Source organism: Mastacembelus armatus, chromosome 15, assembly GCF_900324485.2.
Source record: "Mastacembelus armatus chromosome 15, fMasArm1.2, whole genome shotgun sequence".
Lineage (NCBI taxonomy): Eukaryota > Metazoa > Chordata > Actinopteri > Synbranchiformes > Mastacembelidae > Mastacembelus > Mastacembelus armatus.
Window position 1 is genome coordinate 7,053,447 of NC_046647.1, and position 20,760 is coordinate 7,074,206.

The following is a 20,760-nucleotide window of genomic DNA, read 5'->3' on the forward strand; positions in this document are numbered from 1 at the left end:
TTTTTTAATTTTTAATTTCATTGTTTACTCTCCCACTGCTAAATACTGCAATGAGGATTTTTTTAAATCACACTCAACTTGCAATATCAACACAATAAGTCCCATTACTAAACCAAAAGCATCAGCACAATTGCAGTGTATTTCTGTTATAATAGAGTATGTGCTTATTTACACTTCACATTAAAGAGTAACCCTGTGATGATAATGAGATTTAGGAAGTCAAACCACACATGCTGAGGGAATCCATTCTTACACTTTCTCCTGGATGGAAACATACGCCTTGTGCCCTAATCGCCATTTCTCCATAAGGAAATCTGGATTTCTGAGGGGACATGTTTCTGTCTGAGCAGACGGTTCGCTCCTCAAGATGTGACATATGGCTTTTGACAGAGGGCATGGCTCAGCCATCAGTGTTCAGACAAGCCAATCATGTGAAAGGTCACAAAAAAAAAATAAAATAAAAGATTGAAGACACGAAAGAGCTGGGCCACGTCTGAGACAACGCCCTCAGACAAGACAAGCAGCAGCTGGCAAACTACCTCAATCTGTAATCAATGAACCAACTGGTAGATGGGATTATATGCCTAATTGCACAGCCAACCAGTCCATCGCAAAATGACCAGACAGCATCAGCTTGTGTGCATGACCCAGTACCAGAGATGGGCATTATTCTAGGCCTCTACAGTGATTAATCATTCATAACCTGCCTCTGCAGCCAAGCTCCAAGTTTGTCATTACACAGGAACGGCAGGACAGTGAAGCAGCCCAGGTGGGAGAAACATTCAGATCCTAGGCTTAAGTAAAACTAACAACACCATAATACAATACAATAAAATAGTACAACTCTAAGTATGAAATGTACTTTTTTTTTTACACTACCTAATTGTTTTTTATTATGAATCTACACTGCAACAGTAAATGCAAAGTGAAAATCACATCTCTCTAAAAATAGGTAAAGTAGAACTATAAAATTAAAGTACTCAAAGTGCAATAGCATCAATTAAATGTGATTCAAACTGCAACTTAGAGATAATTTCAATTGCAGTAAAAGCTGAGTATGGATCATTAAGATGACTTTTAGGTGAGAGTCTCATTTTTTGCAATGTGTGACGAAGGACACTCATCCTCCTGAATTACAGAAATCAGTGATGGCAGATGGGACGGACAGACAGACAAATTATTCTGTCTGTCTCATTTTCTCGGACCACTACACAGATCAATTATTTATTTCACATGTGGTCCCCACTATATAAGAAACATTAATGCATCCCACATACTGTGATACATTAGGACACCTCCCTTAACAAACACCGTTACAGACTAATTTACCTGTGAGATGTAATGTAGAAGAATTTTAATATTTGTACACGAGCAGACACACTGCTCCCATGGTGCAGTAATCTCACACCATCTTGGCCCATATTGTTTGAGGGCCATAATCCCCCTGTTGTGCCGTTAATATCCCTCAGGTTATAGGCCACACTTACTTACTTCTGTTGCCTGGGGCTAATCTGAGATTATGGTTATTATCACATGGAGAGCACTTACATGAGAAGTGAAAGGGGGCTTCTCTGTGCCTTATGTAATTTAAAAAGAGAAACTTTAAAAGGTAAAATAACCTAAATATCAATGAATTTAGACATACAAAATGTATGGGAGAAGGGAAAGGTATTGTAAGTTTGCATATGTAAGTAAATTCTCTTATCCCCTTGTCATCTTAACAAAAATTTTGAAGTAGTTTATTTTGCTAATGCCTAGATGTAATTAGTAAATAGAGTTCAGTCCTCAACAATTAATTACTATGTTTTGTTGTGATTTTACCTAATTGCTGGAAATGTAAATTTAAAGGAGAAATAACTGCAGTTGTAGCCTTTTGAAATGTTGTTTGCACCATCAGATGTGGTGAGATGAGCTACCAGATGGTGGACTTTTGGTCTTTGTGACACATGGTCCTGAGTGAAGCCACAGCCAGCTAGCCCAGCCCAGGATAATTGGAATTTCATTAAGGATTTGTGTGTGTGTGTGTGTGTGTGTGTGTGTGTGTGTGTGTGTGTGTGTGTGTGTGTGTGTGTGTGTGTGTGTGTGTGTGTGTTAATGAGTCTGGATGGGTGTGTTTCTCTATAAGAAATATTGAGGATAGGCTGGGGAGGGCAGGGACTCCACCTGCTGCCACCTGTTCATCTGCTCCATCTTATAAAAGCTGGTCCCTCATTGTCTCCAGGATCACAGGCACCTTAGACCCTTCAGGCTGTCCAGTATCTGGACTTACTAATGTTTGACACTCAACTCAAAGCTTGGACAGGGAACTCGGGCATCAAAAGTGTGAGGGAGCCTCATAAATCTGTTGACTTGGAGCTGAGTGTTTCTGATCTGAGGACAGTCATCAGCTTGATTCTTCACCTAACAATCATGAAGTCCCGTCGACCCAGCTGCACTGACTCTGGATCTGAGTCCTCAGAACCTGACTCTAAGAGCCCAGAGAAGTATGAGACTGCCACGAGGAGACGGATGGCTGCCAATGCCAGAGAGAGGAAGAGGATGCAGGGCTTGAACACAGCCTTTGATCGCTTGCGTAAAGTGGTCCCACAGTGGGGTCAGGACAAAAAACTGTCCAAGTATGAAACTCTGCAGATGGCCCTCAGCTACATCATGGCCCTCAACCGGATCCTGACTGACACCAAGAGGCACAACGCTCCACACAGACAGTGGCTGGAACTGCAGTTTGACTCTGTGCAGCCTGAAAACTACCCCTGCCTCATGAGGTACGACTCTCCGACTGGACCGGCCTACATCCACTCATCGTTGTCCTATCAGTTTGATGGACATCAGGTCCATGCATAGTCTGCTGCCATCTGGGACATAATCATATTTTTGGATGTGAGTGACAATATGAATCATTTTTCCTCCAATCCAGGAGATAGTAAATACATTTGTATTGCATTATTGTCTTTCTGTATTTCTCTGGTCTTTGCATGACAATCAAAAGTTTGAAGGCTTACTTCTTTTTGCTAGGTCACGCAGCAGTGTTGAGCATTTTTCTGTTCAAAGTATAGCAATGAATCAACTGTAGTGTCATTATAACATTATCCATTAGACTGCACTGAAGAAACAATGTGTGTTTTTATCAAATATTTTGATATGGCCCTAGAATGGTGTGCAATTTTCAGTGGATTCTGAGAAAGTCATTGTGATCTTAGGTGCATGGTTAAAGTGATTATGTAAAGTTAATATGTGAGTATATGTGAGTATATGTTTGTAGAACTAAAAGATAGATGTTATTTGCAGACCTCTATTTTGTTGAATTATAGATTTGCTCAAAATTAAAGTATTTTATATGAAAACCATTCCTCTTTTCTTTATTGTTTCTTCCATAAATTTATGATGATGATGAACTATGGATTGTTTTATGCTGCAAATCTGTGTACTGTGTCTACTACATGCACTGTAATTGCATTGTAGGCAGGATGTAGTTTATTATGTTAGTTTTAAGGATTTTTAATCGTCCAAAGCTCATTCTTCATGATTATTTTCCTTTTTAATTCTCAGAAACAGTCCTGGCATCTAAAGCCTCACAATCTCACTTGTCTCCTGTGTGGAATCTTAAAAACAGGGTTGTCACAGAGAACAAGTGCTTTACAGCACATTCTTTGTTTTCTGTGTGTTCAGGTCTCAGGTCTTCAAGTGATGACAGGTCATGTCCACTGCATTGCCTCACTCTGCACCCTGAGAAATAAATCAACCTTTTGTCTAGAACTCCTGTGTTCTGAGATAAGACACTGTTACGTCAATGGGGGAACCTCAGTCTACGCATTTAAAATAGACGAATATTTGGGATGAAACACAATCATTTATGTTTGCTGTTCTCAGATGTTCTCTTTGGAACCAATACCTTTTGTTGTCTAAAAGCACTAAATTCATTCAGTTCTGCTAGAGGATATTCCACTGTTGAGAGAAACCACAATGCCATATGATCCTTAACCGTCCATTGTTGGAGCCACACAGCTACATATTTAAATGCCAGTCATCAGCTACTGAAAAGTGATTGTTACAAAGTTTGAATGGTGGCACAAGCCGCAGCAGATTAAGGAAGCCCGTGTGCCAGATCCTGCCTCGGCTTCAGCGAGGGAGTAGAAATTAAACTCTATTGTGTGGTAATGGCTGTGTGTAATTGCTCTGTTCAGAGCCGCTGAAGCATAAAAGCCCATCGCTGGACCCAAACTCTGTCCACATTAAGGAAAACATATCAGTGCAACATGCAACGCACAGTCCCACTGCCAAAACACCACACACATCCTATCAGCCTGTATCTGATGTGGAAGGTAATATTTAAACTTACACTATGTGCTGTTTCTAGATCATCTCCTATACCCATCTGTTTTGTTTAATGCCAAACTCCTGCACAAAACAAACACATAGAAGAGAGAAGGATAAATCTGGACATCCCCAAAAATGAAATGTAGTAAAGGAATACATTTGTTTATCTGTATAACTAATCATTGACGTTAGCCAAAAACAATTAAGAACAATTGGCCAAACACTGGTGCAGATGGTCATCATGGTTCATTATGCCATGTTGAATGTTTGCATGCCTAATAAACACTTTCTGACAGTTGGGATGTCAAACATGACAATAGATGGCAGAGTCAAAAATGTGGAACAGAAACGAGACAAAGACATCAGTGACACCACGAGCACACTCTAGATTAATTCACTCAAGTGAATCAGAATATAATCAACATGCAATTAATTGATTTCCTCAACGGTTAATCAATGGTGACAACATTGTGCTCAGTATGGAAGTAACTGAGAGGGCAAAACAAATTAAAATGTCATTAGCTGCTGAATTATTCAGCCTTCATCATGGCTGGATGTTCTCTTTTCTAAGACATTTTCAGCAAATTAACAGCTCTGTATGTAGAAATAACTACAGAAACTTTTTTTATAAAATAATTTTAGCACTTCACAGTCAGAGTGCATGAGGTTTGCTAGTGAGAGAGATGCATTTGACCTTTACACTAATTCTGTTCTTTCATTTTCTTGTGACCTCATTTTAGTTTCCCAAATTGCATTGTCTACTGTTAAAACAAATGAAATGAAATTTTATTAGAGACATCACGCCAAAGTCTCCATGCACACAAGCCATTAATGACAAGTGCTTCCTGCATGTTTTAACTGGGTCTCAATCTAAAGGCTGCGACAGGACTAGCGGCTCCTCCCTCAACAAAGCTTATGTCACCAAGTCTTTATAACCATCCATCCTGCAGGTGTTCAAAATCTGTCTACACTGCTCTGCTTCACCCGCCTTTCTGATCTAAACTGCAGCAGTTCATACAGGGAGGATTTCCGACAGCATGAAGTGCCTGAACAACCGGGCCGACAGCCACCTAACTGGGCAGGTAGAGTGCGAGTTGAACAGCGTGGGCAAGGGGGGCTGGGTGAACCAGGGCTACTGTGGCTCTCCTCCGCCCCTGCCCCGAGCCGTGAGCACCATCTACAACCCGCAGCCCCTCTACCAGAGCTCCATGGACAGCATGTACAAACTGGACACCCTTGGCCCGTTCAGCCAACCACCAGAGGACCTACCATCGGCTGAGCAGAGCCTGGTGAAGAAACCAAGAGGCTGCTGCTCTTTTGTCAAAGGTAGGAACATATTCTATTGTATTTCTTCTCTGAGGATCAACTGAACAACCACCTGTTAATGTCACTGGAGATGTTACTGTCAGTGGTTGAGTCTATGGCTGTAAATCAACTGGTATCACTAAAAATCCCCTCTTTAACCTAAAATGTCTAAACACCCTTCCTGTCTAAAAACCTCTGACAGGTCTTGTATAAACAGTCCTGCCTATGAATCTTCATTTGTGTCCTAATTACTCTGATATTTTCTGTAGGGTTGTGGGGCACAACATTGACCGAAAACACCTCAAACAACAGGGAGCTGTTTGTGCGGACCACAATACGGGAGTTACTGATCTATGTTGTGTTCCTGGTGGACATATGCCTCTGTAAGTTTTCCACTCACAAACCTCTTGCCTCACAGCTTAACTAAGATTTTGGAGTCAGTCCTGACACAAATCTATGCTCAAGCACCATTTGCAGGTAACTCACTGTACTTCCCCTTTGTATATATTTTAATAAAAGTTATGTAATGATACTTGAAATAAGTTTACTCCTGACTAAAAACACAAGCATAGGAATTACTTCCAAATACTCTAATCTCAAATGTAGGCATTTCACACAGTAATGATCCATTATGTGACATGGAAGGTAAAGACGATTGTCTCTGGGTTTGGCAGAAATACGTGTACAGTGCAGTTTCACTAAAGTGAATTACATATATTGTCTTCCTGTGTTTCATGTCTTTTTTAGTATATGGTGATCTACTGTTTGTTTTAGCTATGACAGTCACCTGTTGGAAGCGCTCACCATTTGGCAGGATGTTACTGTATAGAGCACTTTGGATTGTTGATTTTACCATCAAAAGCAGCCTCCTGTTTTAATGCCTATCACAAACACTCTCCCCATCCCTCCACCTGAAAGCCATTGTCCAGCCGAGCATTAGGAGTGAAAGGGGCATGAGCACTGCTCTCTTGCCTTTTAGCGATAAGAGCATTAGGCCTCGTCCATTGTTGTTTTGTCTGGGTTAGATTTACACTGTTTGATGAGGATATTTGCGTCATGCAAGGGTGCTCTCTCTTCAAACAAATTACACCCTCTAATCTATTTGAATGCACAATAAGTCTTCAGTGCGGCCTTGCGTGTCTGCTCCTCAGTTGTCTTATCATCGGACCACTGAATGGAGCAACATTTAGAGCTGAGCCTGAGCAAAGCCAGATAGGAATCCGTGACTGGGTGTTCACGATGTGATTACATTGTGTTTCAGTGACATATGGTATGACCAGCTCGAGCACCTACTATTACACCAAAGCCATGACGGACCTGTTTGTAAATGCAGCTGGTGCTGGTGGGGTTAGTTTTCAGTCCATTGGCACCATGTCTGACTTCTGGACTGTGAGTTTTCCTCCATATTATTTCCATCCATGTTCATCATTATGAGAAAAAAAAGAGTATGACATTTCTTCTGTGTGTAATTCTAAGAGCATCCACCCTCTCTTTTTATGAACAGTACACCCAGGGCCCATTACTAGATGGCCTCTACTGGACTAAATGGTACAATAACCAGTCCCTGGACAATGGAGACCAGTCCTTCATCTACTATGAGAACATGCTGCTGGGAGTCCCCAGAGTTAGACAGATCAAGATCAAGAACAACTCCTGCAAGATCCACAAAGATTTCCAAAATGAAATCACAGGATGTTTTGATGTTTACAATGAGAAGAAGGAGGATGACCTTAGCTTCGGTCTCATCAATGGCACTGCGTGAGCTTGCTGTTTTTGATACAGGGACAGTGTTATGTGCAAGATCTTGCAACAAAACTTTTTGTCCTTAAACATATATTTGTGTTCCTTTGTACAGCTGGACCTACCACACAGAGAAAGAGCTCAATGGCTCTGCTTACTGGGGCCTGCTAGCCACCTACACTGGAGCAGGATATTATCAAGACCTGAGTCGGACTAAAGAGGAGAGCGCCGCCATGCTGACGGAACTGGCGGACAACCTCTGGCTGGACAGAGGAACCAGAGCAGTCTTCATCGACTTCTCCACTTACAATGCAAACATCAACTTGTTCTGTGTCATCAGGTTCAAAGCACATTTGCCAGTTTGACACTTTTGCAGTCAATATCCACAGGCTAGTACTCATTAGTTGACCAACATTTTATCTGCTTCTTTCAGATTGGTGGTTGAATTCTTGGCCACTGGAGGAGCGATCCCTTCCTACCAGATCAGAACAGTCAGACTGATACGCTACATCACCCACTGGGATTACTTTATCCTTGGCTGTGAGATGGTTTTCTGTGTATTCATCCTCTACTACATTGTGGAGGAGATTCTTGAGCTTCGAATACACAAGTTATCCTACTTCAACAGCATCTGGAACATACTGGATATTGTTGTCATACTGGTAAGAAAGTGTTATTCTTATTTGATTCCAATTGTCCTTTTCTCTGATTTAGCTTAGACTCAGAAAATGAAGATTATTAATTATTCTTCTTCCTAGCTTGCCCTGGTTGCAATTATATTCAATATTTTCCGAACCATCAAAGTGGACCAGTTGCTTGACAGCCTCCTGGTAAACCCAGATATCTATGCTGATTTTGAATTTCTGGCATTCTGGCAAACACAGTACAACAACATGAACGCAGTGAACTTGTTCTTCGCATGGATCAAGGTGAAGCACTGACACCTTTCACTCCAACACATCACATCAGCACAATTATCCGTCTGGCATTATCCCAAAGAACATTCATTGTCTTTTTATCTTTGTAGGTTTTCAAGTACATCAGCTTCAATAAGACCATGAATCAGCTGTCCTCCACACTGGGTCGATGCGCTAAAGATATCATGGGATTCGCCATCATGTTCTTCATTGTCTTCTTCGCTTATGCTCAGCTTGGATACTTGCTCTTTGGGACAGAGGTTCAGTCCTTCAGCACCTTCGTAAAGTGCATGTAAGAGGTGTTGAAAACAGTACTCAATTTAAATAGGACGATTCAGCGTCAGCTAATCAATTCTTCTCCTTCTTGTCTTCCTGTAGCTTCACACAGTTCAGGATTATTCTTGGAGACTTTGATTTTGATGCCATTGACCGTGCCAACAGAGTTCTCGGGCCAATCTACTTCGTCACCTACGTGTTCTTCGTTTTTTTTGTTCTGCTGGTAGGACCTTTGCTACCTAAAATGCTTAGTTTCACAGGGATAAACATCAGCAACACTCCCTTTACTTCTTTCTGACTCTGTCCTTCAGAACATGTTTCTGGCCATCATCAATGACACATATTCTGAGGTTAAGGAGGAGCTCTCATCTCAAAATGATGAGCTGCACATTACCGACATCATCAAACAGGTACAGGTTAACAACATAATGCAAAAATAGATATGTCTGGGGATGTAATTTTACAACAGTTACAAACAAAAAGATTTCTTTTTGTGACTAGAGTTATATGAAGACATTTATGAAACTGAAACTTAAAAAGGAGAAAATATCAGATGTTCAGAAGGCCCTGCGGTCTGGGTCTGGAGAAATTGAATTCAAGGACTTCAGAGAAACTCTGAAAGAGTAAGTGAGAATATATCAACTAGATGAGCAGTAATAATAGTCTTGTAATAGATGTACCCCTGACCACTCTGCTGATCTTGCAGGATGGGACATTCTGATCAAGAAATTTCTGCAGCCTTTTCACGGTTTGATCGCGACAAGAACCAAATTCTAGATGAAGAGGAACAAGAGAGGATGAAAATCGAGCTGAAGGAAAAGAAGGTTTGTAGAACACAGTGATTAATAAAAGTAGATAAATGTTATCACTCCATGTTGTTTTCATAAGCTTTGGTTTTTAACTTGTTTCTTCTTCTAACTTCACAACAAATAAAATAACAGTAAGGATGATGCAAACAACGCTGAGTGTTCACCATTTTTTTGTCAGGATGCTTTAAGCGCTGAACTCAACAATCTTGGAATGAATTATGAGAAAGAGTTACTGGAGAAGCCTCCTGCAGCCTCCAACCAGCAGAACAACAACTCCAGTCAAACCTTTGTGGATTGTGACGAGTTTGTAAGGTGGAAAAAGTTTTTACATTTTTAACAATGAAAAGTCTTGAAGAGGGCAGCACGGTGCCTTAGTGGTTAGCACTGTTGCCTCACAGCAAGACGGTTCCTGGTTTGAAACTCATCAGGGGCCTTTCTGTGTGGAGTTTGCATGTTCTCCCTGTGCTTGTGTGGGTTTTCTCCAGGTACTCTGGTTTCCTCCCACAGTCCAAAAACATGTATGTCAGGTTGATTGGTGACTCTAAATTGCCCATAGGAGTGAGTGTGAGTGTGTGAGGTTGTTTGTCTCTATGTGGCCCTGTGATGGACTGGTGACCTGTCCAGGGTGGACCCCTGCCTTTCACCCAAAGAGAGCTGGGATAGGCTCCAGCAGATCCCTGTGACCTCAAATAGGAATAAGTGGGTATAGATGATGAATGGATGGATGAACAAGTCTTGAGTACCTATTTTGTTTTTTGAATGAGAGCAATGAATTTCATAACTGAATTATGTTTCTCTCACCACGGTAGACTGTCCAGACAGGTTCTCCACCTGGAAAGCTCTGTGGCAGGCATCACATCCAAGATTGAGCTAATCATGGAGGAACTGGGATTACAAGTGAAAACTAAAGGGAAAGAAGCAGCTGGGAAACTGTCTGTGACTAGTAATGATGTTAGTAGTTATTCTTAAACTTCATCATATGCATCAAGTGCTTTTTTTAATGGACGGCTAAAGCAGATATATAAGTTGTATTATTGCATATGTCATTTTTTACTTTTCCTCTGTGCAGAATCACGAACCTGCCTCAGATGGGAGCGTCCTGGTTTGTGTGGACAGAGGGACGAAGGCTGAGATGTCATCCAGGAGACCGGTAGTTCGCAACAACTCCACATTTGACTCTCACATGTGATAAACCTTTGAGAAACAGAATCATGGGCTATCTGGAAATCAGTGCACACACGAGGACGCATGGGTCAACCGCCAACATTTCGTGCTTCGCAACTTTTCACCGTTCACAGTAAAGGTACTTCAGGTTGAAAATAACTAGACAGACAGATCTGCAGCAAACTAATGACAGTATGACCTAAACATTGCAATATCAACCACTTTGCTTCAGCTACTCTTAGGCTTACGGCCACTCAATTTATGAAGATTTGTAAAAATGGTGTAAATCTGTTTTTGAAATCGTATCTGTACTAGACTAGGGCACTAGAGCTTATGTAATAAAGTGATTAAAGTTCAGATGTTCAGATTATATATCAGACTATACTCATGACTATGCATGTGTAGATAAGACCTGAATGTGAATCTACAAACAACTATTCTAAAATAATGTATTTCTACAATAGCCTAGGGAAACTTATGCAATATAATCCCATGTTATGCGGTGCATTCACCACTTAATATCTAAGTCGATGTTTGCTTTGCTTTTGACATTTACTGTTTATGAATGAAGTCCTATTACAGTTGCTCAATCAGTTAACCCCTTCACCTGTCTGCTGTTTAATACAATTACCTACAAATCAGACTTTATATTCAAACGTTCCGATCATTATTCATGGACTTTGTCCACTCTGTGTGCTGCAAAACTCATATTTCAAAAGAGCAAGAATGAAGAATAACAGCTAACTAAACTAAATACAAAATAGCATGGATTTGGGATGGATTACCCAGTGAACTGGATGAAAATGTGGTTGTCATCATGTTTCAACACTACTGTAAACAAAAGGGTAGAAAGAGCAAAACACATGCTGCTTATTTAACATTCAGAATGTCACTTCAACAAATATTAAATGTCATTTTACTGTGTCTGGTAGAATTATTTTACAGTGAATTTATGCTTTGCTGTCAGAATTTCTGTGTAAAGCACAATCTGTTAGCAATTAATAAATAAACAGAGTGACCAGGTTCAAATGTTACTTTATTTGAAGTAGCTTAGGAGTTTTTCTCCCCGTTAAATGGAAAATCAGCTTAATCCTTCATAATTGAACATCACTTCAGTTGTTCAACTTAGACGGTTTCTTCCCATAAAAGCAAACTGCCATTACATTCAATGTTTCAGGCAACAAATATATTACATGTCATTAGCGTGCAGTTCAAGCTGAAACATCATCTGCTTTCTGCCACGTCTTGAAAATGGCACACAAACTTAAAAATTGGGAAATGCCTGCTGGAAGATGTTAGATCTGTAAGGGAGCCTCTGCTAATAACCCATAGTTTGAATGTGCCAACACATCAATTAAGGCTTATTCATAAATTATATTGCTGAGATTTAATGATGGCATTTCATTTCATAACATTCTCACTACAGTATGTACATAATTTCTTAAGATTCATGATCAAGGTTTATATTTACACTCTCAGCCAACATGAGCATGTTTTGTTAGATGAACACCAGCCAGATTTAATAAACAAACTGAAAGGTTACCAGTTTGCTGGCTGGTGCGACAGGAAATGGAGAATGATCTTATACGGAGTACAATACACTGTACAGGATGGAAAATAAGCAAATAAAAACCCAAATGGCAGGATGTCTGAGGAATCCTCGTCTTGTAAAATGGTTTACCCAGGACAGGTGATGTTCTGTAAATACTGAGAAAATTCAGAGTGCGCTCAGTGGCAGGAAAAGTGCCTGCTATCCTGACAAATCAATGATATCCTTAGAAAAACCTTCCACATTCAGTGGAACAAACATAAATTAAGAACAATCCAAATTTATAGTAAACCTAAAACACTGCATGTTTGTCTTTACACAAATGGGCGACTAAAATACCATATGTTGAATTATGTAAAGCAGGAAGCAATATAATTAGGGGCTGGTTTTAGTGCTAAAATAAAACCTGAAGATCTCAGCAAAAACTCACAGTCATTAAGAAAATTTTAAATACATTTACTGATTTTAACAAGAGAAAGGAAGAAATTATTTAAAATTCAATATTCCTCTAGGAAACCAGCCCCAGAATCAGCAGTCAGTTGCCTTTACAAAGGTTGGGGGTTATGATGTTTTTATAATAGTTTCTTTACACAGTTACCACGTGCTATAGCCTTTCCTTTGACACGCTGGATTATGAATTAGTCCAATCTAGACTACATTAAGGTGTAAACTAAAATCCATCAAAAATCTGTAAAGAACATGCCAAATCACTCCAGTACAAAACTTGAACAAAAAAAAAAAAAAAAAAAAAAAAACTCTTTTTTTTTTTTTTTTTTTTGCTTTCAGAGCTGTGTAGGTGAAATTTTCTTTGTACACAAAAACTACCTCACACTGAAATCTCCTTTAAAGCCTCAGTTCTTTATACAAATTGCTTCCAGGGCCTCTATTCACAAAGCATTTTTCATTAATATATCAAACTGGACTGAATCTCAAGCTGGGAGCTGAAGCTAATTCCAGACCGACACTGACCAGGTTGGTTCATTCCTGTGGCTCAGAGCAGTTTCTAGCACAAACGCATGATGACCGATCACACCTGCTTGATCTGTACAACACTGATCCAGTGCATGCTATATTAAAAAAGCTGACCTATATTACAAAAATTAACTTAAATGTGTGAAGACTTGCGTGGAGAGAAAAATGCCCCAAGTATGACAGGTAACATTTTGTAAGAAATCATTTTTCACTGAAGTATTAAAATATAAAAAACAATATTGGCAAACTGAAAGCACATATTGCTATAGTCTGATAATTCAAAATTAATGTTATAAAATTTCCAAGAATTTTAATCCTTGTCAGATTCCAGTGAGCTACTGGAGATACAGGATGGCTTGTAGTAAGTGTGCTTATAGCTGCACAAAATAACTCAGCTGTTATGTGTGCATTTTCTGATGTTTAGAGACATTTCTTCTCATAGTTTGAATCTAAGAAGGTAGCAATAACTTTCGAAGAACCATACTGACTTTCTGATGGTTTGGCCCATGATGTGCGGTCAGAGGAAAGGTACTACCTAGTGTGAGTGTATGTTTGATCTGTCCAGTGAGTTGAACAGTAACACTCGAAATCATCTTGTGAAGTCCTAGCTGAAGTTTTCATAGGACCAAACATTCAGAGAGTTAGTATGTCCTTTAACAGCTACCTGCCAGACAAAGACAGATGGTTTGGCTTTCCTTCAGAAGCCCAAGAGCACTTTTCCATATCAAACTTTTAGGTGAAAGAACACTGTTGTTGAAAGCATAATTCTTAAACTGGTTGTTTAGGAGCATCTATTAGCTACAAAGGCTTTGTGAATATGGCCCCATCTTTTTTTCACAGCAGCTGTCCAGATGAAAGAGTGCTGTGTGGTCTAAAAGGGCTGATAGAAATCCCCTAGGTATTATGCTCAGGTTGGGGCCAGCTCACTGCGTTTGGTAGCCAGCCATGCTGAAGTTGGCCAGGTTGGACATGACTGAACCAGGTGGGGCAGCAGCCTGGGCTGACGGAGATCCAAAGCTTCCCACCCAGGCCGGTGACTGGGATTGCCTGCAAAGAACCCATAAACACATGATTAGTATGAATGCAGTCACTGTGCAGACGGTGTCCAATTCATCAATGACCCCAAACTGTGGGAAACATTTCTGGAGACACTGTTTTACATTTAGAAAGTTAAATTGGCATTCATCAAGACTTGTGATGGGTGTAAGGCTACTTCTACTCACAGAAAATCTTTATTATATATCAACTACAGAGTGAAACTCACTCTACTCCAAATCCCTGCTGGCTCCACGTCTGGCCGTACATGTTGTAGGAAGGAACTTGCCATCCATTTGTCATATACTGTCCATACTGCTGCTGTGGATTCCCATAGACCTGGTTCCACTGCCCCCACTGACTGTACTCAACCTGAGTGACACCAGCAAAACATATGCAAACATATGTTAGTATTTGTTATAAAGTGTTGTGTACTTCCGTGTACTTTTAGGCTAAAAAGCAAGACTTGTGGCTCATAAATTAAGACACCCTTATTTCTTGTCATCTCTACAAAAGGTATAAAACTCTTGAAAAATTAATCAAATTAAAAATCTTTTAAATCATTCTCCCAACCTGCTGCAGATTTTTTGCCATGTCAGGAGATTCTTTTCCCCAGAAGCACTTCACGATGTGTCCTTCGATGACTGTGCCATTTACTGAAACAATGGCATGGGCAGCACTGTCATGGGAGGAAAACCTTAAAAAGAAAAGAGCAGTTTAGCAGTCATTTTATCAAGCTAGTTTAAGGCTAATTCAGAATTCAAAAAAAACAAACACTGGATTGTCACTAAGTGATGCAAAGTGTTTGGATTATGAGGGGTCACTGCTGCTACAGACTGAGGCAGTACCGAATGAAGGAGTATCCTTTCTCTGGGAAAACTCTGATTTCCATTATTTGCCCAAAAGGTGAGAAGGTCTGTCGCATCACATGTTCTGAAAGAAACACACAGAAAAAGGAGAATGTGGTTAGTTTTGAAGCCATTTGAGGTACGTGCGTGGGAAACAGCAAGACTACTATTTCTGTGTAACAATAGCATGTTTAGAGATCACAACACTTGCCTGATAGTCCCGACTGGATTCCTCCACAGTACACAGTACAGTTCTGTGGACTGGACTGAGAGACTACATCATCAAACCTCAGCTGCTTTGAGCCATCTGAAATAAAAACATTTATACACGATCAACCCTAATTTATAGCAACTCAATCTACACACCTGCTTTGTCCACTCACAAGCCAGAACTCAAGTCTGCTTTGATAAGGTGAATTTCCTAAACTTATATGACTGTCCTATCTTAACAAAATGAACAATTAATGCTTTCATTTATGTGTTCTTCATGTTCGTATTACTGTTAATCACATCTCAGGATATATAAACCTCTTCTAAAAACAATGCAAATAAAATGATCACATTTTTAATATTGAGGTAGTAAATATCTAATTTTGTGCCACTGTCCCAGTTTGTGGACTGAGTTTAAGTGCTGCACACTCATACAGGTACTTTCATTATCCTGGCTGATTAGATGCTCTAAACTACACTGGGCATTATGTGAGGTCACGGGACCATTATGCATGACAAAGGTATAATTGATAGGGAATTCAACAAAATCCACTGTGTGGGTGTACTGTGACTGTGAAAACTTACTGTCCTGGGCAGTCTTTGGAGCTGGTGGCTTACGTGTTGCCCAGTTGGTCCTGATTTGACGTCCTCCAAGCCACTGTCCCCCCATGTTAATGATGGCATTCTCTGCATCCTACAAATCCAAATCAAAGACACAGTTATAATCACCATAGATTTGACAAAGTTTATTAATGACTATAATCAGTTCTCAGAATATACATTACTAATTTTTAAGATGATGATGGTGAACAAGAAACTATGTAATGTTAGATGACTTGAGTTGGAACTATGGTCTCAACTACGATTAATTCTACTTCAACTACCGTAAATACATTAAGGTATGATAATAAACAGAAAAAAGAAATAACCTTCAGCCTGTGTTCTTGCACTGGAGTCTTACCAGTTTGTTGTAGAAGGACACAAATCCATACCCCTTTGATTTGCCTGTCGTCATGTCCTTCACAACACGGGCATCCCTGGAAGGAACATTAAAACAACTTCAGTGTACTTTTCAGTGTAAACGATCCAAACTAAAAGGAACCACGCAAAACACACTGAACTGTGAATCCTCTACGCTGTCCTACTATAACGTACTGTATATTAGCTAGCATATCCTTGTACTGAGCACTGACTCGTAATATAACGTCATAGCAACACTTGGAAAAAAAAGTAACAAGTACAAAAACATGCAGCCTACAGTAGTGTGTTTTACAATTTCTGATGTAATAATTGATCTTTGTCACTAGAGCACCACTTCTTGGTCAATCCTCTCAACAGTAGGCTACTGATTTAAAGTCACAAAGGAACAGATTATATGGATTACCATGCATTCTTAAAATCTGCTGTTGGTGCTCTTCCTACAAATAGAAATATATAGAAAATATCAAAAGAGAAAAAAGGAATTAAACGGCATACATGGCCTGTTAACAGATTTCTTTATTTTTCCTGGTCAATTCTTTACCACCAATATGGAGTATGGAGTTTGGGGAGCTGCAAATTTTAAGAAATTGACATTTTCAGAAATTCTGAAAGAGGATCATTGCACTACAAACAACACTATGCAAATTAAAATGAGACAATTCAAACATAGATTGGAATTTGCTAATCTAAGCTAGATAAATGTACATAGCATCTACAAATAAAGACATATGGAAAGAATGGAATAAATAGAGAAAAAAACTACATCTGAGTCTCCAGAGTGCACAGTTCCTTGCTGTTAGCCTTCAAGCTCCTGTCCAATCCTATGAGCATTTCTGTAAAATAACCAAAGTGCTATTACTTCACTGAGACCCACAACTAATAGCTGTTCAGGTTCATACACACAGCTTACATTTTGCTGACATAGTCTACAGTTTACTTACCACATCCTAAATATTCAGATAAAAGTAAGAGTACGCTATAAGCTGACACTTCACTTGTAAAAAGAGAGATACACAGATTACAAGTAAACAACTACAATAAAGTAACTACCTACAGGAATTGTGTTGTAATTAATAATGTCTGAGTTTGTTACAATCTAATCGAATTACAATTATCAAAAAAACAAACAAACAAAAAAAAAAAACAAAGCAACAGACGTATATGGCTCAGTCCATTCTGGTATAAACTTCCACATGACACTTGAGCGTGTATTAGTCCATCATCAACTATGTTTACATGCATGAATGTAGTGTTTTTAGCGCATAATATGAATGTGACAGAGAACACATTAAGATGTTCTCCTAAACACCAGCCATCCCCATTGACTTCTAATACTGTGTTGCGCAGGAGATCATTTAATTTCATTGTTTGTGTTCATCTTTTCTCAGTGTATAGTACAGAGTACAGAATAAAAGCATAAGCCAAATATTGGCAAAACCAGTCTGAGTCTATCTACCTGATAATTATTCTCTCAAGAAGTATTAATATATCATGCTAAACAATCATCAAATATAAAAGGCAGCTCTATCTGTCCAAACGATGTAGTATGAGTTGGTTTCCCAATATTTAGTTAGTGCATGACATCACACCATATGCTATCAAACCATTGTTCTCATCCAAAAACAAAAGAATTCAGCTGAGATCAGACGTAGCTTGTCAGCTCTCAAGCAGGAACAAAAACCTTCAGGAAGTCAGCCCTTATGGACCGTGAAAACATGTAAATCAAAACATTCAATTTCATAACTTTGAAAACTTCATAATACTTTTATGTTAACTGTCACCCATGTTGCATGCATGTAAACATGGTCACAGATGGTTGGTCGTTAGTTTCAGAGCAAAAACGTACAGAAAGTTATTATAAATTACCTTAATGTTTCCCAACTTTAACAAAGATGTAATCCATATGCTTGCACAGAATCACTGAAATTATTACACTGCACATAAAAAATAAATATCCTTTTAAAAATGAAAACTTACGAGATTTTCCCAAAAGGTGCAAATGCAGCCTTGACATCCTCTGTGGTTATCTCCGGGCTCAAATCACCCACAAAAACATGGAAGTGATCTAGAATGGTAAAAAAGACAAAGGAAATTTAATTTAAAAAAAAAAAAAAAAAAAAAAAAATCAGTATTCTCTGATAAACTACGATTTTAGCAGGTTAGACATTCAATATGTGAACACTTACTGGATGTGTCTTTCTTCTGGCTACTTGGAGTGGTGGCCCAATTTACTTTGACTTCCTGAAAGCAGAGATTTCACACAGAGCACTTAAAGTTAGAAGAGAGGACTGAAGAAACAGACACATTGAACAAGGATCGCAGGGGAATGCTGACAACAAATGAACTTCCTAACGTCACTTTTCATTTTAGATGAGACAAGTTGTCCTACCTTTCCTAATATCTTCCTTCCATTCATGGCTGCAAGGGCTGCAGCAGCATCTCTGTGTTCAAAGAACTCCACAAAGCAATAAGGGTCATTGCTCGTATGCTGAAAGAGACAAAGTCAAATTCAGTCCTTCAAAAGGTTGGTTCCACTGTTCTGTGATAAGATGATGATGATGATTTCCATTATATTAGAGAAGGCTTTTCTGGCACAATCTGCATGAAAACAGCAACACTTGCCGTTCAGCCTTCATCAGGGTGTTGGAAAAAAAAAAAAAGTATTTAAACAAAATGTACAGATACACTGTATGTGACACCTATTTAGGTGGTTTTCTGCAAAACATATGCCATTCTTGCACCTGTGGACCAAACACAGTGTCACCTATGTCAGTTTACAGGCACACAGCTCGTCTCTTTCCCAATGTGAGGACGTGACTGGCTTTGAAACCACAACTAAAATCATGGTGTTAGTTACTGTTAAAGTCACATTAAAACCTAAGATTTATGTAAAACCGTGGACGCTGTCACCCTCCAGGTGCGGATGGAAGGGGACGTGAGAAGAAAAGACACACAGGATCATAAAATCTCGGCTGCTTACCTCTGTGATCATTTTGCAGCTTTTGCAGGGCCCTATCTGGGTGAAGAGCTGCAGAATCAGGATTTCCGTAACATCCCGGGAGAGGTTTCCCACATACCTGTCAGGGAAAGAGTTGTTCTTTGTCAACACAGTTACAGCTTTGTCGAAGTAACGATTAGGCTGTACGGACAATAACACTTGTCCTGAGGAGCTGACACAGACATTTTGTTTCAGCCCCTACACCACAGTTTATTGGTTGAGTTATTAAAGCGACGTTACTCACATTAACCAGCTGGGCCAGCGCAGGCTAACAATGCTAACTCACACAGCTGTCGTCCTTAACGCTATTTATGGACAGACAGTGTTGTTTTTATTTTACCTCTTGTTAACTAACTAACTACCCTGGAGTCAGTGAAGAAGTAACGTTGCCTGTTCAATGTTTTGTCTGACCGTATTCACCACGTTAGCTAACGTTAACTTAGCCACCGGTGCCCGACATTAGCAAAGCTACCGATCAGGATTAAGACGCCTAAGATTACTTACAGGGTTTTGGGGTAGGTTTCGTCGTCCATGGCCGATGCCGACAATGACCACGGTGAAAAAGGTTAGTTGCTATCTATTTAAGCTAAAGTTCACCGAGTCCGGTAGATGCCGCCTATTGCAACAACAACTAGCTCAGAAGCTAGCATTAGCTAACCGGGCACCGAGCATACGTAACGCTGGGGAAGTGCGTGCGTGACGACAGAGGTCACGGTGAGGAAAAAAACACACAATTATTTATTTATTTATTTTTGCTTCGGCGGTGGAAGAGAGACATTTTATAATGTTAGCCGCATTTCTCTGGACGCTTAATTAAAAACTAGACAAGCCCAGACGTTTAATATATTCAGTGCTTATTTCATCGCATTTAGCAAACTTTGTCTGCATGACAGACTTTTATTTTGAAATGCCACAGTAGGTTTGGTTTAATCACCGGTGTCTCTATCCCCGAGGACCCTTCTAGAGCCGGAGTCAGGCGTCAGCGTGGTGTCTCCAGTGTGTGTTGTTTGGTGGTATTGCTGTGCCATTTGGTTGTTGTACCTCTGAATGTAATAGCTCTTATATTTAACTACTCAAAATGTTTATTGGTCAGACTCAGGCACCTTCATTCCATCTTTTATAAGGTTTCTGTGTGAGAGATGCTTCTTGTTCTTAAAAAAGCATTTAAGCCAATATTTTCCACTGACGATTTTTTTAAAGATGTAGTTGTGACATAAATCCATCTTGGGTTTGATAGTTGGAGTATTTTGTAGTTGTGGGTATGCCGCACCTCTTCATGGGTCACTGTCCAGGGCAATTGGCTGGTCCCCCCTAGTGTGTGGGGGCGGTCTGGGTGTGCTGGGTTCTTTGGCCTGGGGTGTAGCCTGTGGGTGGCCTTGGAGCAGGCCTTGGGTTCTTCCACACGCTGTCCTCCTGGGGGCTGGTCCCTGCCTCCCTGTTATGGCTGTTCTGGCTCATTGGTGCCTTGACTGCCTGTTTCTTTGGCTCTCGCCTGGGCTTGCTTTTGCACCAGGTGTTGGACTCTTGCAGGAACAACACACATTTTCTTGAACACATTTAGGAAGATTATCCTTAGCTTTTGTTTTTTTCTGCATGATGGACATGATGGAGTTGTTCCTGGAAGGGCTTTAGTAGATATGCT

At 39.9% G+C, this 20,760-nt stretch overlaps 3 protein-coding genes across 7 annotated transcripts; 2 read left to right on the plus strand and 1 right to left on the minus strand.

The window, feature by feature from the left end:
• The first annotated feature begins 100 nt into the window (after positions 1-100).
• Positions 101-3,219, plus strand: atoh7 (atonal bHLH transcription factor 7). Its single transcript, XM_026309383.1, has one exon. It carries the CDS (start codon positions 2,272-2,274, stop codon positions 2,839-2,841), a length of 570 nt encoding a protein of 189 aa, XP_026165168.1. The 5' UTR covers positions 101-2,271; the 3' UTR covers positions 2,842-3,219.
• Positions 3,220-5,351: 2,132 nt separating this feature from the next.
• pkd2l1 (polycystic kidney disease 2-like 1) lies at positions 5,352-10,837 on the plus strand. Its single transcript, XM_026309222.1, has 15 exons — positions 5,352-5,640; positions 5,889-6,002; positions 6,881-7,008; positions 7,124-7,377; positions 7,475-7,699; positions 7,793-8,021; positions 8,118-8,288; positions 8,387-8,568; positions 8,655-8,775; positions 8,864-8,962; positions 9,054-9,175; positions 9,259-9,376; positions 9,540-9,673; positions 10,171-10,312; positions 10,431-10,837. The coding sequence occupies exons 1-15, from the start codon at positions 5,352-5,354 to the stop codon at positions 10,548-10,550; spliced, it is 2,448 nt and encodes an 815-aa protein (XP_026165007.1). The 3' UTR covers positions 10,551-10,837.
• A 703-nt stretch (positions 10,838-11,540) lies between these two features.
• Positions 11,541-19,813, minus strand: tial1 (TIA1 cytotoxic granule-associated RNA binding protein-like 1). 5 transcript variants are annotated; one of them, XM_026309223.2, is made up of 12 exons: positions 19,623-19,813; positions 19,101-19,197; positions 18,510-18,608; positions 18,307-18,361; positions 18,098-18,185; positions 16,101-16,176; positions 15,725-15,833; positions 15,141-15,236; positions 14,930-15,014; positions 14,655-14,778; positions 14,311-14,453; positions 11,541-14,093 (listed from the first exon to the last, which is right to left on the minus strand). In XM_026309223.2, the coding sequence occupies exons 1-12, from the start codon at positions 19,649-19,651 to the stop codon at positions 13,970-13,972; spliced, it is 1,125 nt and encodes a 374-aa protein (XP_026165008.1). In that variant the 5' UTR covers positions 19,652-19,813; the 3' UTR covers positions 11,541-13,969. The 5 variants fall into 5 exon arrangements, with proteins under 5 accessions (XP_026165008.1, XP_026165009.1, XP_026165012.1 ...); XM_026309224.1 differs by lacking the exons at positions 19,101-19,197; positions 19,623-19,813 and adding an exon at positions 16,884-16,953 and having other exon boundaries at positions 13,952-14,093; positions 18,510-18,596; XM_026309227.1 differs by lacking the exons at positions 18,307-18,361; positions 18,510-18,608; positions 19,101-19,197; positions 19,623-19,813 and adding an exon at positions 16,616-16,690 and having other exon boundaries at positions 13,952-14,093; positions 18,098-18,138.
• Between the last annotated feature and the right edge of the window lie 947 nt (positions 19,814-20,760).

Bases quoted from the DNA above. Each gene is read 5' to 3' on its own strand.
- tial1 (XM_026309223.2), bottom strand. From the start codon at position 19,651: ATGGACGACGAAACCTACCCCAAAACCCT. The intron at 15,015-15,140 runs GCAAGTGTTGTG...TGTTTCTTTCAG, and splicing joins AATCCAGTCGGGACTATCAG to AACATGTGATGCGACAGACC. The intron at 14,094-14,310 runs GTGAGTTTCACT...GGTTCTTTGCAG, and splicing joins CAGCAGGGATTTGGAGTAGA to GCAATCCCAGTCACCGGCCT.
- atoh7 (XM_026309383.1), top strand. From the start codon at position 2,272: ATGTTTGACACTCAACTCAAAGCTTGGACAGGGAACTCGGGCATCAAA.
- pkd2l1 (XM_026309222.1), top strand. From the start codon at position 5,352: ATGAAGTGCCTGAACAACCGGGCCGACAGCCACCTAACTGGGCAGGTA. The intron at 6,003-6,880 runs GTAAGTTTTCCA...ATTGTGTTTCAG, and splicing joins CCTGGTGGACATATGCCTCT to TGACATATGGTATGACCAGC. The intron at 7,700-7,792 runs GTTCAAAGCACA...TGCTTCTTTCAG, and splicing joins AACTTGTTCTGTGTCATCAG to ATTGGTGGTTGAATTCTTGG.